This window comes from Eleutherodactylus coqui, chromosome 7 (assembly GCF_035609145.1).
Source record: "Eleutherodactylus coqui strain aEleCoq1 chromosome 7, aEleCoq1.hap1, whole genome shotgun sequence".
Classification (NCBI taxonomy): domain Eukaryota; kingdom Metazoa; phylum Chordata; class Amphibia; order Anura; family Eleutherodactylidae; genus Eleutherodactylus; species Eleutherodactylus coqui.
Window position 1 is genome coordinate 63,231,489 of NC_089843.1, and position 16,867 is coordinate 63,248,355.

Genomic DNA, 16,867 nt, shown 5'->3' on the forward strand with positions numbered 1-16,867 from the left:
ATTCTGGCTGTTGTAGGACCATGTACAACGTGTCTGTCAGTGTATATACATAAAGTGCGACTGTTCTTAGTAAGAGAAACTAAGTAATCTTGTAGATACGATATCTTATTTATTTTTTCAAATATCTTTTTTATTTTGAACTTTTCTAAACTTTTTCTTTTAAATTATAATGGAAAAACAACCACCATCTTGGAACAATACAATGATATATTTCATAAACGTTGCATTTACAGATATGCCTTTCATTGTCCTCTTGGGAAATCAAACATTAAACATACTGATCTCTTGGACTATTTCCTTATTATGGCTCACTCCTCACTTTCAATCCTCTCAATAACTTTGTATAAATCTATTTATTTCAAATTAGGCAAAAAAAAAAAAAAAACACAAAAAAACATAATGAATGTAAAGAGGGAAATAACCAGAAGGGGGTACTTTTAATGTTTCAGTCTTCCTCCCCTCTTCCCATCCATTCCCTTCTGTCCCGTTATCCTGCCCTCTGTTGATTTTTAGTCTCCCTAGAAAGTCTATAGCCTCCCTTATTAGATACCAGGTTGCATATGGAAAGGGAGTCACTATTTTTCTGATCATCTGGTCGGTGTAGTGTGACTGGAGAAAAATCTGCCATTTTTTTGAAAAATGTTTTTTGCTGCTTTTTTCTCTGTCTCCACTCGTGTCTAATAGGTGTTCAAGTTGGGCTACCAGCTCTGTTGAGAGGTTCGAAAGCTTGCTGCATCATCATATATTTCTTGTTAGCCATTAAAAGGTATCATGTCTACAAGATGACTTGGTTTCTCTTGCTGAGAACAATCACACTTCGCTCTACTGGCTAACCTGGTACTGGAATTTATTTTTTTTGGATATAAACAGAAGCCTATAGATTAAGGAGATAAAGGCCCGTAAGACACAACTATACAGATTACCGGGCCCACATGAGTACATTATATTGGTGCTCACACTGAAGTTTTACTTTGTGAACAGCCCTGCATCTGCTCTCTCGCTTTCACAGGGACACTTCATTTATTTTTTGTCATCAGTGGGTTTTTTTTTCTTCTCTGCAAACTGCCACTCAAAAAGGAGCACAGACAGTCTCTTCAGATGGTATTTGCAAGGCACAAGAGGGGCGTAGCAGTCCAACCCCCCAGAGCCACTTTCCTGGTGCAGCATTTCTGCATACTAAGCAGCAGCTTACAAACAGTCAGTAACTTGCTGCTCCCACGCCTGCTCAGCACAAAAAACAAGTCAAAGGCAAGACGCAGAACAGCCAGTTGTCTCTGCTCCACACATTCCTGGATGGGCTCTCTGCCTCCTCTCTCCTAGCACTAGTCCTGTCAACATCTGTAAAACTTGTTTTACTTGGCAGAAAACGGCTAAGCGGGAAATCATCAAAATGCCTCGGAATTACATTAAATCTGTTTGCTTTATGGCCCTAAAAAGTCGGCGAGAAAATCATTAATATCTGACAGCCAAAAGGATAATTCACTAAATGGCTTGGAGGATGAAGAACTGCAATGTGTTACAGGGCGAGGGGCAGCAGAACCCCAGCACAGCACAATACTTGTAATAAGAGGTGCGAGCTGCCAAGCAGCAAGTGCCAGATTGTAGCACTAGACCACCAAAGGCGGCATGCATGCCATGCACCACATTCATTATAGATTTTGGATGCTATTCGCAGCTTTGACAGTTTGGAAAATAGCTAGGAAAAAGGGGGGGGGGGGGAAATAAGAGGCGTTTGAAAAAATGGCTGGGTTAATTTTGCCACTTTCTTCACTTTTTTAATATCCTAGTTTTTAAATAAGCCCTAAGTTTTTTTTGCCATGAACACAGACATATTTTAGGGCTTGTGCTTTTTTGTGCAGTACAGGTTGTATCTTCATGGTACCATCTAATGTATTGCAAAGCTTTAAAAAAAGTTTTAAAAGTGGGAGAAAAATAAGGCAAAAAAAAAAAATCACAAGAGGAAAAATGTTGCTTTTACAGTGTCCATGACACAGCAGAGAAGGCAGGTAATGTCATTCTGTGGGTCAGTAACGGTCTGGCTCTAATTAGATTGTTTACATTTTACTACATACAAAAGAAAACAAAAACCTTTTTGTATATATATATATATAGATATATATATATATATATATATATATATATATATATATATATATATATATATATATATATATATATATATATATATATATATATATATATATATATATATATAGATAGATATATATATAGAGATATATATATAGAGATATATATATAGAGATATATATATATAGAGATATATATATATAGAGATATATATATATAGAGATATATATATATAGAGATATATATATATAGAGATATATATATATATAGATATATATATATATAGAGAGAGAGAGAGAGAGAGAGAGAGAGAGAGAGAGTTTTTTTAATTGTCATATTCTGAGCCCCATATCTTTTTACACGTTTCCAGGGTTAGATGTAGTTTTTATCGATACAGTTTTTGGGGTACATATGACCATCGCTTTTTATTCAAGTATTATTGGGAAATTGGGTGAGCAAGAAAGTTATAAGACCTATTTCAAAGTCAGACATTGACTTGTAGGAAAGCTACCTTCTAGTAGGTGGCGCTATTGAAGCCTTGTTCCATCTCCTGTCTACATACTAAAATTCCCAGAAAAGCATTGCATGGCCCTTTAAGTATTCTCACACCTTTTTGGTGGTCTCCACAAGGAGAAATTATACCCCCTGATCTACATCAAACTATGCAATGCATGAATGTGTGTGTATATATATATATATTTATTTATTTTAGTACATTGCAGATGGGTTATTATAATGCATTAAAATGTCAAGTTAAGGTTTGCTACATATAAGTGTAAGTTCTTGATAACGGCATATTACTTTTAGGATGGCTCCACTTACCTCAATAATATAAAGCACGATATTCTTGTAGAAACAGTACAAAATACACTTGGCCACCCGGTTATAATTCCAAGCACCGTGGACCAGTAATAAGTTTTTCAGGTACTTAAACTGTAAGATAAAAACATTACATTGAGAAAAAGAGAACTTGCTCTTTCCCATCACAACTGATGTGTTGTCATTTACTGTGTTGTACTGACAATTTGGAGGGCAATCTTTATTCTTTATTATTTAAAAGCATATAATTTAATTAAAGATGTTGCATGTAAGGAGCTTGGGGTCATACCGGATATAACTCACAGTGGTCCGGGGGACTTGTGGAATAAATCCAAGACCCTCCCCTCTTCATACTCATCAGACCTATAGTTAACAATTGCATACCCCTCGCTGTATTGTATATTTCTTTTTTAGAGATGCAAGATTGTTGTGCATTACTTATTATGAAAAACTTCAATAAAACTTAATTTATAAAAAAAAAATAAAAAAAATAAAAGCTGTTGCATGGTTTGGCTTCTTCAGCTTCAACGTAGCACTGTGGACAGTAGCTGCAAACAGATCCCTCAGAGTAGCTGCACCGGCTGCTTTGCTTCCCTCTCTCCCCATCAGTTCATTTATAACCAGAGGTTTATCCAGGATGTGGTCATAAATCAGCTGATAAGAAAGGCCAGGAGAGCGGAGATAGGGGCTGAAAATTAAGCCATCAATTCAGCTTACCTACCATTATGAAGGGAAGATCAGTGTGCAGCTACAATATACAGTGATATGCAGAAGCTGCAGAAGCCAAAATGGTGCAAAAATGTTTAAATAAACCCAATTGCAAAAATGATTGTCAAGCCAAAATACATATTTAAGTGAGGAAAAATTTGGCCATCAAAAAGTGTCAATAGCCCTTAAAATGGAATCTATCAGCTTGCACATGTTGTCTGAATTGCAGGCAGCAGGTTATTGAACAGGAGGAGCCGAGCAGATTGCTGTATCGTTTTATGGGAAAAGACTCAGTAGAACTATTTTTTTCATTTATATCTATGCCCATTTTGAGCTGAATAGTCCAGTGGGCGGAGCTATCAGTGATTGACAGCCATCCCTGTATGTGCAGTCACACAGATAGCTGTCAATCACTGATAGCTCCTCCCACTAGACTGTTCAGCCCAGAATGTGCTGAGGTTTAAATGGATAAAACACTAGTCAGTATAACTTGATATCAACCTGCTCAGTGCCTCCTTCTCTTTAACATGACTGTGATTTGGACATCAGCTGACAGATTCCCTTAAAGATATCATAATGCGTTATATATCAAGTTAACATATGTTACATCTGTATATAACAACCAACTACTTCCCAAATGTAAGAGAAACTAACAACTGTACGAACAGCTTAATGGCTGACAAACTATAGGATAACAATGTTTTATATAGAAGTGCTTTTAAACACTACTTTAACCCCTTAATGCTTCAGGGCATACAGTTACATCACGGAGGTTCAAGGTTTGCATGAAGGAGGATCAGGAGCCGAACCTGCTCAATAAAATGTGGGTGCCAGCTGTTTCTCGCAGCCGACACCCGACGTCAGCAGCAGTGATCAGTGCTCACACTGATCGTGGCTGTTAGCTCTTTAAACGCCACCGCCTGTTCTAAGAGCGGCACTTAAAATACCCCACATGAAGTTCAGGAGACCCGAACAGGCATCACAATGAGATTACAGGGTGCTGTGAAGTTGCAACGGCAGTCGGGAGGCCTTCTGAAAACCCCCAGGGCTGCCACTGCAGATTGCCAGAGGCATGGCTTGATAGACTGCCTCTCAGATCACGGTGTAATGTAATACTAATACTATGGTATGACCTCATACTACAGGAGTATAGATGAGCGAGTATACTCGCTAAAGGCAATTGCTCGAGCGAGCATTGCCTTTAGCGAGTATCTCCCCCGCTTGAGACAGAAGGTTCGGGTGCCGGCAGCGGGCACGGAGCTGCGGGGCAGAACGGAGGGGAGATCTCTCTCTCTCTCTCCCTCTCTCCCCCACCCACTCCCTCCTGCTGACTGCCGCTACTCACCGCTCCCCCGCGTCGGCACCCGAACCTTCCGTCTCGAGCGGGGAAGATACTCGCTAAAGGCAATGCTTGCTCGAGCAACTGCCTTTAGCGAGTATACTCGCTCATCTCTATACAGGAGCGATTAAACCATCGCAAGTTAAAGCCCCCCTATGGGAATTTAAAAAACAAAATGTAAAAATCAGCTTTTAAATAAGTTTTATTGTACAAAATAAAAAAAAAGTAAAAAAGAGTTAAAGTTCCTTACTTTTCCCATATTAATCATAACAAAAAAAATATTAAAAAAAAAAACCCAAACACCTATTTGGTAGCGCTGTGTCCTTAAGTCTGATCTATCAAGGTAACACATTTAACCCACATGGTGATCGTCGTAAATAGAAGAGAAAAAACACGTCAGAATTAAGCTTTTTAGGTCACTAAGACGCCAATAAAAAGTGTAACAAAAAATGATCAAAACATCATATGTACTTCAAAATAGATCAATGAAAACTACAGAACGTCCGGTAAAAAAACGAGCGCTTGTACAACTATGTCGACAGAAGGATAAAATTATGGCTGTCAGAAGTTGGTGACAGAAGATTATTTTTTTGCCCCAAACATTTTCTTTTAAAAGCAGTACAGCAAAAAAAAAAAATTAGGAAAATATATAAATATAGTGACTCATAGAATAAAGTTAAGTCATTCTTGTCGTAGTGTGTATGCCATATAAACAGCTCCCTATTTCCCTCCAAGGATAGTGAAATTGCATTTTTTTAAAACTATTTTACTTAATTTACAATTCACTGAAAGAATAAAAAAAAAAAAAAAAAAAAAAAAAAAAGAAGAAGATCTATGTTATATTAAAGGGGTTGTCCCGCGGCAGCAAGTGGGGTTATACACTTCTGTATGGCCATATTAATGCACTTTGTAATGTACATTGTGCATTAAATATGAGCCATACAGAAGTTATACACTTACCTGCTCCGTTGCTGGCGTCCCCGTCGCCATGGTGCCGTCTAACTTCAGCGTCTAATCGCCCGATTAGACGCGCTTGCGCAGATGGGTCTTTTCCCTTCGGCTCGGTTCGGCAGCAGCGGCGTTATGGCTCCGCCCCCTTGTAAGCGCCATCGCTTAGCCCCACCCCCGTCACATGAGCAGATTCCAGCCAATCAGGAGGCTGGAATCGGCACATGTGACGGGGCGGAGCTACGCGATGACGCTTACAAGGGGGCGGAGGCAGAACGCCGCTGCTGCCGAACCGAGCCGAAGGGAAAAGACCCATCTGCGCAAGCGCGTCTAATCGGGCGATTAGACGCTGAAGTTAGACGGCACCATGGCGACGGGGACGCTAGCAACGGAGCAGGTAAGTGAATAACTTCTGTATGGCTCATATTTAATGCACAATGTACATTACAAAGTGCATTAATATGGCCATACAGAAGTGTATAACCCCACTTGCTGCCGCGGGACAACCCCTTTAAATATTACACTCATCCCGCAAAAAACAAGGCCTCAGACATCTACGATGATTGATAAATAAAAAAGTTATGATTTTTTGAAAGTAAAGAAGAAAAAACTCCTTAAGGACATGGCCTATTTTGACATTGAGGACCAAACGATTTTTGGCGGATTTTCATATCCAGTTTTCAAAAGCCATAACATTGTACGTGACCGTACAATGGCTTGTGTTTTTTGCGTGGCGAACTGTAGTTTTTATTGTTGCCACTTTTGGGTACATTGACTATATTGTAAAACTTATTACTTTTTTTATGATACCAGGGAGAGAAAACGCATCAATTGTGTCATAGGATTTTTTTTTTTTTAAAGCGTTAATTCTGCAGCATAAATGACACTACATTCTTTTCTGCAGGCCGGTACGATTACAACGATACCCAAATTCTTATATATTTTTAAGGTTTTTCCACTTTTCTGCAATAAAAACCGTTTTTAGGGGAAAAAAAAAAAAAAAAAAAAATCGAAATCGCTGCATTCAAAGTGCTATAACTTATTTTTCCATGGACGGAGCTCTGTGAGGGCTTATTTTTTGCAAGACAAGTTGTAGTTTTTATTGGTACAATTTCGGGGTACATACGTTTTTTTTAATCACTTTTATTGCATTTTTTGGGAGGCAAAATGCTAAAAATTTGCATTTTGCCTCAGTTTTTTAAAACTTTTTTTGCCGTGCAGGATAAAAGGCGTGTTCAATTTATTGTATGGGTCTTTACAGACACGACGATACCAAATATGTGTTTTGTTTTTTTTATGCTACTATGAGAAAAAGCATTAAAAAAAGGGTTTTTTAAAACTTTTTTTACATTTTTATTTTTTGTACATTACTTTGAGCTTTTTTTTTTTTTTACACCATTTGTGTCCCTCTGGGGTCTTGCTCTGTAGCACCAATGATCGCTACGATAAGGCATTGCAGGACTTCTCTCCTGCAATGCCTTATCACTTATTGCAGTGATCATAGGCAATGGCAATACAGGACACCGGTAATTGGCGTCCTGTTGCCATGGCAACCAGTGGGGCTCTGTACGATATCATCACGAGAGACGGCTGGAGTCACAGCCGTGAATCCTTTCCCTGCCGCGATCTACTTAGATCATTGCAGTGAATGGGTTAACAGCAGGGGGCGCATCTCCAATGCACCCCGCTGTTGCAGCAGGAGGCCGGCTTTCAGTGACAGCCAACTCCCGCGGACGGATAGCACTAGATCATGACATAAGGGTACGTCATTTTGCGGGAAGTACCCTTTCCCTCATGGGGAGGGAAGGGGTTAAGGCTAGTGGTCCAGCATAAATAAGCAAGGCGCATTCTACAATACTTGCCTACAATATTTGGCAACGTGCTAGTCATTGGGCCCATTGTGTGGCTCTCGTGAGCAAGTACTCTATGGAAAAAAACTTTCAAACTTTTCAAAATACCTTAAATACTCTACTGAACTTACACAGAATAAAAAATATCCAAAAAGGGTAACACAAAAAATCTAAAAAAATAAATAAATAAAAGTAGAGCACTAATGAGATTACAAAGTCAAACTTGTCAATAATACTACCTGTGCTATGGAGTAGTCTGAGGAGTTTGCAGCTTGCAGTCCTTCGTTACCACTTATCCCAACACCAACATGTGCAGTCTGGATCATACTGACATCGTTTGCCCCATCGCCGATAGCCAGGGTGATTACTTTTACTTGTTTTTTCACCATCTCTACCACCTCCGATTTCTGAAGAGGAGACACCCTTACAAAAACACACAACACAGTAATGAACAAACACTCCTTAAAGTGCAGAAGATCAAGCATATTATGTACTTTACTGTACAACTCTATGCTTAAAGGGGTTATCCCAAAGCCTAAAGAGTTATTCCCAATCCACAGCTCACCGGAGAACACCATAGATCCTGAGAATGGGGGTCCAGAGCACTTCCTCCTCACTGTGGGTTTTATCATTCAACAGGCAATCAGATAGAAATATATAATTGCACAGAGTCCAACAATGCTGCAGCTCTACGCTTCTGCTTGTAACAGTGAAAGGAGAGGTCGGTGCTGACCAAGGAACACCTTCAAAGGACAACCTTTGCCTTAACCCTTTCCAGTCCAATGTCGGGCCTGCCCCGACATCATAATTTCCCTCCACAGCTCCGATGTCGGGACAGGCCCGACACTGCAGTGCAGGAGTGGATCTGCACCCGATCGTCAGACACATCGGGTGCAGATGTACTCCTGCACTGGTCCCCATCGAGGACCCCCGAGGAGAAGGCAGAAAGGGTTAAAAACCCTTTCTGCCTTCTCCTTTACACATTACAAAGCGCTCAATTAGCGCTATGTAATGCAGAGATTCCGGCCAGCGATCAGCTGACCGCCGGTGTTGCCTGACCCCCGGCGGTCACATGAACGCCGAGCCGGGAGCCTGCACTGGGGGAGGACCTGCTTACCTGACCAGCGTCTTGCGCATTCTCCTTCTGTCTCCCGGCCCGGCGATCATGTGACCGCCAGGTGCCACCTGACCCCAGCGGTCACATGATCGCCGAGTCGGGAGGCAGAAGGAGAATGCAGAAGACGCCGGACAGGTAAGCAGGTCCCTCCCTGCACCCTCCTGAACTCTGTCAGTTCAGGAGGGTGCAGGGAAAATGCATTTTTTCTCACCCATTCTCCCCAGCTCCAATTTATTGGAGCTGGGGAGAATGGGTGAGAAAAAATTAATGGATTGGAAAGGGTTAATAGATTTAGAAGGGTTCTCCAGGACTTAGATTACCCATATCAAAACCCCTTTCCAGCAAAAAATACTTAATTCTAATAACAGGGATACCAAACGAATTATCTCTAAACTACAGTTCTTGGATTGGAAACACAGAAGAATTAACAGCAAAAACACTTTCAAACTCCAGTGTTGGTAGTGAAATGTATAAATCAAGAGGAAGGAAAAGAGAAAGGCAATATCTGCATAGATGGAACAGTCTGAACAAATCTGGCAACACTCTGCAGAAGTTGGCTTCTGGCCCGTACGGTCTACTAAGCGGGAAGGTGTATCCAATCAAGAAGTGTAACAGGAATAGAAACATGAAAGTTTACATAAATTAAAGAATCATTTGACAAGATGGAAAGAAGACCTAGTTTTGTTACCTGCAACAAATCACGGCTTTGCAAGACAGAGCAAGGTCGAGGAAATACTGCCTTACTCCAAATGTTAACGCATACTTCAGGGATTTGCCATCGATAATTAATGCAAAGTCATTCTCCTTCCGGAGCGCATCTCCAAGATTACTGCAGTGATGACTTAAGATTTCCCGAGTGGTCTACAAAAAAGAAAAAACAGGTTGTAAAAAGCAAATACTTGACACATCACAACATTTAGGATGTACTGTTGAGGCATCTCAAACCAATCATTGCCGTATGGCCGAAAGTGAACAGTTATCGCCCCCCCAACTCATATAGTAGATATTTAGCATGCTCGAACGCTGCTCTGTTTACACATGAGACCATGAGATCTTCGGTCTATGATCAATGGGCCTCCTAGCAGTTGTAGTCCAACTGATAAGACACTAGCGCACACTAGTTTTCACATGCAGCCGGGTTTTCATTGACTGCTGCTTTCTCCCACTTTAAGCTCTACTAATTCACTTTTCCATGTAGATTTTCCTATTTTCCTGCTGCCGTGCTGTTTGCAATCTACTTACAGGTGGGGGTGTCTTAAGCCAGTATTGTACTGGAAGGGACTTCCTTTCCCACACGTTCCATGCTGACTTGCATAGCGCTGCTCCGATCAGGTGCAAAGCAGCATCTGAATGCCTGCCCCTCTGTAGCGTGTAGTAACTAGCTGTGTCCCCATGTCCCTCTTACTAGAGAAGCCAAGTGCCTAAAGACAAGCAGTAGATAGCAAAGGTGCTAAAAGGGAGACCTCTAGTGGCAGGAACTTCAAACTTCAATTTTAGTTGTAAAATAAGTCAATTTTTAATACAGGTATATTAGAAGATCGATGATAGACACATACAGATGCGGCAAATTTTAGCTTGAGTGTGATAGCACAGTGCAGAAAGTTATCTCATCTTAACCCATTAAAGAGATCTTGTTTACTTATCTTAACACAGCAAAACCCATTGTAAAGCAATTTGAAGTATAAACAACCATCACATCACATTAAGAGCTCACTCACACGATAACTGCGTATTTCACAGTCACTGCGTATTACGTGCAAATTTATTGCGTTCATAATTACGCATGTAACATGCGTATTTTCGGCTCCCATAGCACCAAAATAGGGTATGCAGCTTTTTTTGATGTGCATAAGAAAAATGCAAGTCTGATTGGCCCAATATAAATGAATGGCTTTTAGCACTGTGTAATACGCAGTGACTATACGCCCATTTGAGTGAGCCCTAAGAGTCAAACTAAAGAAAGGATGTTACATAAGTGTAAGTTGTGTGATAAGTTACCATTTAACTTCCATCATGTGAACAGGTGTGAAACTTGCCTCAACTCTTTAACAATGTAACTGGTTGCAACTTTTGATCTGATGCGATTCAAAGACTCCAGCTTTAACCCTTTCCAACCCAATTTGTATCCTGGTTTTTCTAGGGGGCTTACTCCTTTTCGGTCGTTATACAACAGCGCTATATGCTGGCTAAAGCCAGTACTGCATGAGGTGACACGTTGGATAGGCTCCGACAGCAGAGAGGTTGGCAATATACAGTAAGAGAACCTCAACGGACGTCTACCAACATCGAAGCCTTAAATCATAATGTCTTCAGAGGTCAGACAGTGGATTGGAAAGTGTTAAGAGACTTCTAAAATGCTTTCTATATTTTATTTGAACCCACAAGTCATGATTTCATTTTATAATATAGAGTAAATCCACATAACAAAAAAAGTTTTCCAAAACTACTGCTGCAGAAAAATGCAACCATCACATGAACACCCTTATTTCAGAACTCTTAAGACTAGCTATTAGGTTTAGTCATTTACAGTGTGGAGAAATGGCATACACCTTGTTTTCTCATTTCTCTGTATTGTATAAACCTTAGATAATGTTACGAGAAGGTTGTATATATTGTGTAACGTGCCTTCCGCATAATCATTTCTGACTTTCTTGTCCTTGAAAACTCACCAGCTGATCTCTGGAATATTTGCTCTATGAAACCACAAAGCATAAACCGAGTGTTCAACAAGTGCTAATAGAAAAGGAAGCATTAAAGAGAACCTGTCATCAGCTAAGAGCACCATAAAACTAAGTTATGGCGCTTATAGTTTAAGTGACGTGGAGTCCGGGGAGATGTGTCTCATACTAACCCGGTCCCACGACACAATCCGCACACGTACAGCCAGCATGACTCTTTTCAGAAGGCTTTGCGCGTGTGCTCCCATTCATCTCTATGGGAGTGTGTGTACAGCCTTCTGTAAAGAGTCTCACCGATTGTGTGTGCGCTGATTTGGGGGAAACACTGCATGAACGGGGGACGGAGTTAGTATATGAGACAGCTCCTCGGACTCAGTCATCTGAACTATAGGCACCATAACTTAAAGGGGTTGTCCCGTGAAAGCAAGTGGGGTTCAGCACTTCTGTATGGCCATATTAATGCACTTTGTAATGTACATCGTGCATTAATTATGAGCCATACAGAAGTTATTCACTTACCTGTTCCGTTGCTGGCGTCCCCGTCTCCATGGTGCCGTCTAATTTCAGCGTCTAATCGCCCGATTAGACGCGCTTGCGCAGTCCGGTCTTCTCCCTGGTGAATGGGGCCGCTCATGCCGGAGAGCTGGTCCTCGTAGCTCCGCCCCGTCACGTGTGCCGATTCCAGCCAATCAGGAGGCTGGAATCAGCAATAGACCGCACAGAGCCCACGGTGCACCATGAGAGAAGACCCGCGGTGCATCGTGGGTGAAGATCCCGGCGGCCATCTTGCTAAGGTAAGGAAGAAGTCGCCGCAGCGCGGGGATTTGGGTAAGTACTAAACGTTTTTTTTTTTTAACACATGCATTGGGTTTGTCTCGCGCCGAACGGGGGGCCTATTGAAAAAAAAACAACCCCGTTTCGGCGCAGGACAACCCCTTTAAGGCCCATTTAGATACGATTATCGCTCAAAAATCATCTTTTGAGCGATAATCGTTGAGTGTAAATGTGCCCATCTTTGTTTTCTGCTGAACGATGGATTTCAGTTCAGCTTGAAATCCGTCGTTTAGGAGAAGAACTGATCAGACGGACTGCACGCTGTGTTCTGCCCGGGGAGCGCTGATAACATTGTTTAAGCTGTAATCAGCGTGGCAGAACAAAAAGAATTTATTCAGAGAACAGCGAGTGGTCCTCTGAATACATGTAGTTCCCGGTGGCTCACATGCTATCAATTGGTACTAATAGGTATTAGTACCAATTAATGGATTATGCAAAATGATCGTTAATAAGCCATCTTTTGAGCGATCATCTGTGTCTCTAAATGCACCTTTAGTTTATAGTGCTTGCAGTTGATGAGAGGTTCCTTTTAAAAGAGTCTAAGAACTTAAGATACATCTAATTTTGTATGCACATTGTATTATAAAACATTCGAGAGCAACACTAAGCAAACGTTAGAGAGTAACTGCAGTTAATAAAGAAAACAAACTTGATATGTTAGAGTGACACCTCAAAAAACTTTTCATCAGTGGGGATCCAGGTATGGAGCATTACCTGCTGATCATTGAAATGAAGTAGCAGAAGCTCCACCCCTGGCACTGTGCCCATTCAGCTGTTCTTGTTCCTTGTTAGCTCTTCTCAGCAGCTGAAGATGGGTGCGTGGATGTCTATAGAAGTCTACGCATCCATCCTCCGCTACCGAAAGGAGCGGACAGGGAGTGATGACAGGCAAAGGGGCACAAATGCCTGGGTGAGTGCTTCTGCCCCTTCATTTCAGCCATCAGTGAGTCTCGGTATCTGGCCCCTCACGAAGTCCAAAACTTTTGACAAAAACTTTTGACATGTCAAGTGTTTTGAAGTGCAGTTACTCTCTCTCATTTGATTGGCCTTCCTTCTGAACGTAATAATATAATGTGCATACAAATCAAGATGTATTCATTGCTTGCGTGGCGTATAGGATTTATACACCAGTCAACCATGCAGTAACCTAGTAACAGATGTCTTCATGCTTCAGTATAATCCATCCTAACTTTTCATCGCACACTAAAATAACAGTGCAACACAACCACCTCCAGAAGAATCTGGCAAACGCTGAATGTCTTGGATGCGTGCCTTTTCTTCAACCACATCGTGTAGTTACAGATCACACAGAAGAAGCCAGCTTCGACACGATGAGGTTTCATCACTTATTTCTCCTCCGAGAGCCAAGCAAGCTCTAGATAATAACAGAAGAAAGAGTCTGTACCCAAAACAACAAAACCCAACGCGAAAAAGCCTACTTACGTCAAGTGAACCTTCATTTATAACAATTAGGCCCATATTCTTGGTCAGCAGTCGGCATGAATGTCCTGTTGGAAGGAAATAAAGTTTAGTTTTTTAGGTGGACGAGTTTCCAGTAACGGTCATTTATACTAGAAAGGTTTTGCATAAGTTTTCTGAAAATTTTGGAACTCCATTAAAAGGTAATTGTATGTGAGGTAATGAGCAAAAATTATGTATTTTCCTGGTCTATATTAAAACACATAAAATATCAGCAGACTATCCTGCTAAATGTATTTAGGTTTAAACATAAAATGCAATAAAAAGCACCAGCAATATATCTTGGGCTGCAACTTTTTTTTTTATTATTCCATATTAATGAAGACATAAAAAAAGAGCAGCAATTTGAGATCTAGGACTACCAAGCCGACTTTTACAGAACATTTAAAATGTTGACTGAACCCTCCAGAAAAATTATATACGGTAACCAAAACGGACAGCAGTGTGTGAATGTATGGAGGTACAGAGAACTGCTTAACTCTTTAGTGACACGTCTGTTTTGGGACTTGAAGCGATTTTTACTGTCGCATTACTGGATTACTGCGATACTATGTTTATTTTAGATTTTTTTTTACTACTTTAGCACAAGATAAAAAAATTTTTCCTTTAAAAACTAACAAAAAAATAAATTTTGACCCCCCCCAAAATAGTAGCTGATAAGAACGTGCAGGAGAGAAACCAAAGGCCCTTTTACAGGGCAAGATAAATGAGAAGGAGCCTGCAACCAGTAGTGAAGTGGCAATTCTATATGGTTTGCTTGGGCTGTATGTACACTGACTAATTGATCGTTCCTTCGAACATTACGGCGCCTCTAGTCAAACCTTCTGCCACAACTTTCTATTCAGCAAATTGTATGCACAATCATTTTTAGGTCCTCATTAGAGATGAGCGAGTATACTCACTAAAGGCAATTGCTCGAGCAAGCATTGCCCTTAGCGAGTACCTGCCCGCTCGAGACGAAAGGTTCGGGTGCCGGCGCGGGGGAGCGGTGAGTAGCGGCAGGAGGCAGCTGGGGGGGGGGGGGGGGGGGGAGGAGGAAGGGGGGGGAGGGGGAGAGGGAGATCTCCCCTCCGTTCCACCCCGCTCTCCCCCGCAGCTCCCTGCCCGCCGCCGGCACCCAAACCTTTTGTCTCAAGCGGGCAGGTACTCGCTAAAGGCAATGCTCGCTCGAGCAATTGCCTTTAGCGAGTATACTCGCTTATCTCTAGTTCTCATGAAAGATCCAATCAGTAATAATCTAGCGATTTATTGCTGATTGTTTCGGCGCTGGACACTTTTACACCCACACTCATTGTGCAAATCACTAACAATCAGGGCCAATGTCTGCAACATTATTAAATCTGACCCTATTATAAAAATGATTGTCAGCCCAAAATACATGCATTTCAATGGGAAAAACTCTGCAGCTCCCCCCAAGGAGTCTATAGTGTTTAGGAGTTACAGCACCTCATACTGTGCTGAGTGTCAACTTCTATTTGTGTCCGGGAGAGAGAACGTTCAATGGAATAGATCATTTTTATAGTGTTGCAGTAACCACTCAGCTTCATTTCTATGAAAGCTACCAGCACTTACAAAAGGAAAAATGGAATGCGAAGTCGGACAGAAGAACCGGATGATTTCTTATGTTTCCCCAAGCCTTACTTTTCAGGCACTACATTAAAGGCATGACAGAAAACGAATATATCCTACATGTGTCACAGGCGATAAGAACGAATCCCTACCCGTGCTGCGCATTCTGCGATACATTAGGCAAGTCTGAGCTGCTCCTTCACATTATATATATATATTCTGTACCCAGCAATAGGACAAGAATTATACCGCTACGGAATTAGCATGGAGAGTCACACAGGCCGGGGGATCAGTCGTTTCTGTAATTACTATTGACAGATGACTTCTCATTAAATATCCAGAGGAACATAAATGTCAAGGGCGACGATAATGTAGACGTCCCACAGCTTCTCAGCAGGAGTTAATGATCTACGATGCTACAGAAACTGGGCCTGTACATATGAAAGTAGTCCATGGTATGGCCGAAATGAGTCGCACGCTACAAAAGCAGGCTGGTAGAGCTGTACTGCAATGATTCTTCACAATAGGTACATGATAGATGTATACCATCAAGTCTACTTAGTACTATATATATATATATATATATATATATATACATACATACACACACATACACACACATATACATATACATACACACACATATACATACACACACATATACATATACACACATACACACACACACACACACACACACACACACACACGTATATATATACACTCACACTAGAGGTCATGGCCAAAAGTTTGGACCATTACAAATTTTGTTGCTTCAGTGTCTTTAGATCTTTTAGTCAAAGGTTTCTATGGTCACTGAAGTACAATTATAACAATTCCTAAGTTTTTAAACTCTTGAAAATAAAGGTGAACACTGTAAATATTGAGTCTTTGCCTAAACTTGATGTATTTATCAAGCCTTCTGCAATTCGCCCTGCCATGGTGGATATCAACTTCTGGGCCAAATCCTGACCGATGGGAAACCATTCTAGCCTAATCAGGACTTGCAGTTTATCACTGTTGAAACGTGCCACTCATTCCCTTACTGTGCCAACATCCAGTGTTTGGTCTCCGCAAACATTCAACAAGCATGGATGAATGTCAATGGGTGCAACTTGTCCACATGGAGGAATTCAGTTGCCCATCTTTGTCATCATGCGAGATGCCACTTGGTCAAACCGCCCCTCCGCTGCCATTTGTCACACAGCAACAAAAAAAACATACTGAATATAGGAGAAAAGTTTCAAACTATTGCTATCCCGTTAACGTCATATGCCAACATAATAAGGGAGGAGGCATTAGTCTCAGAGTAACCCTTGTATAATCGTCTCTGAGCGCCACCAGGAAGATCAAGTACTTTGTAACCCACTCACGGGCAGAAATTTGGTCCCCCAAGAGAATATATAAAGGACCATGGCTACACAAACAAAGATGACGT

The 16,867-nt window shown here is 41.2% G+C and overlaps 1 protein-coding gene across 4 annotated transcripts in view; it reads right to left on the reverse strand.

The window, feature by feature from the left end:
• ATP8A1 (ATPase phospholipid transporting 8A1) overlaps nucleotides 1-16,867 on the reverse strand; it is a 197,879-nt gene that overhangs the window by 49,718 nt on the left and 131,294 nt on the right. For all 4 annotated transcript variants that reach the window (XM_066573135.1, XM_066573136.1, XM_066573134.1 and 1 more), the window contains 4 exons: nucleotides 13,825-13,889; nucleotides 9,558-9,730; nucleotides 7,992-8,175; nucleotides 2,911-3,021 (listed from right to left, as the gene is read on the reverse strand). In XM_066573135.1, coding sequence (XP_066429232.1) covers nucleotides 2,911-3,021; nucleotides 7,992-8,175; nucleotides 9,558-9,730; nucleotides 13,825-13,889 — 533 coding nt within the window. The remainder of the gene's footprint in view (nucleotides 1-2,910; nucleotides 3,022-7,991; nucleotides 8,176-9,557; nucleotides 9,731-13,824; nucleotides 13,890-16,867) is intronic.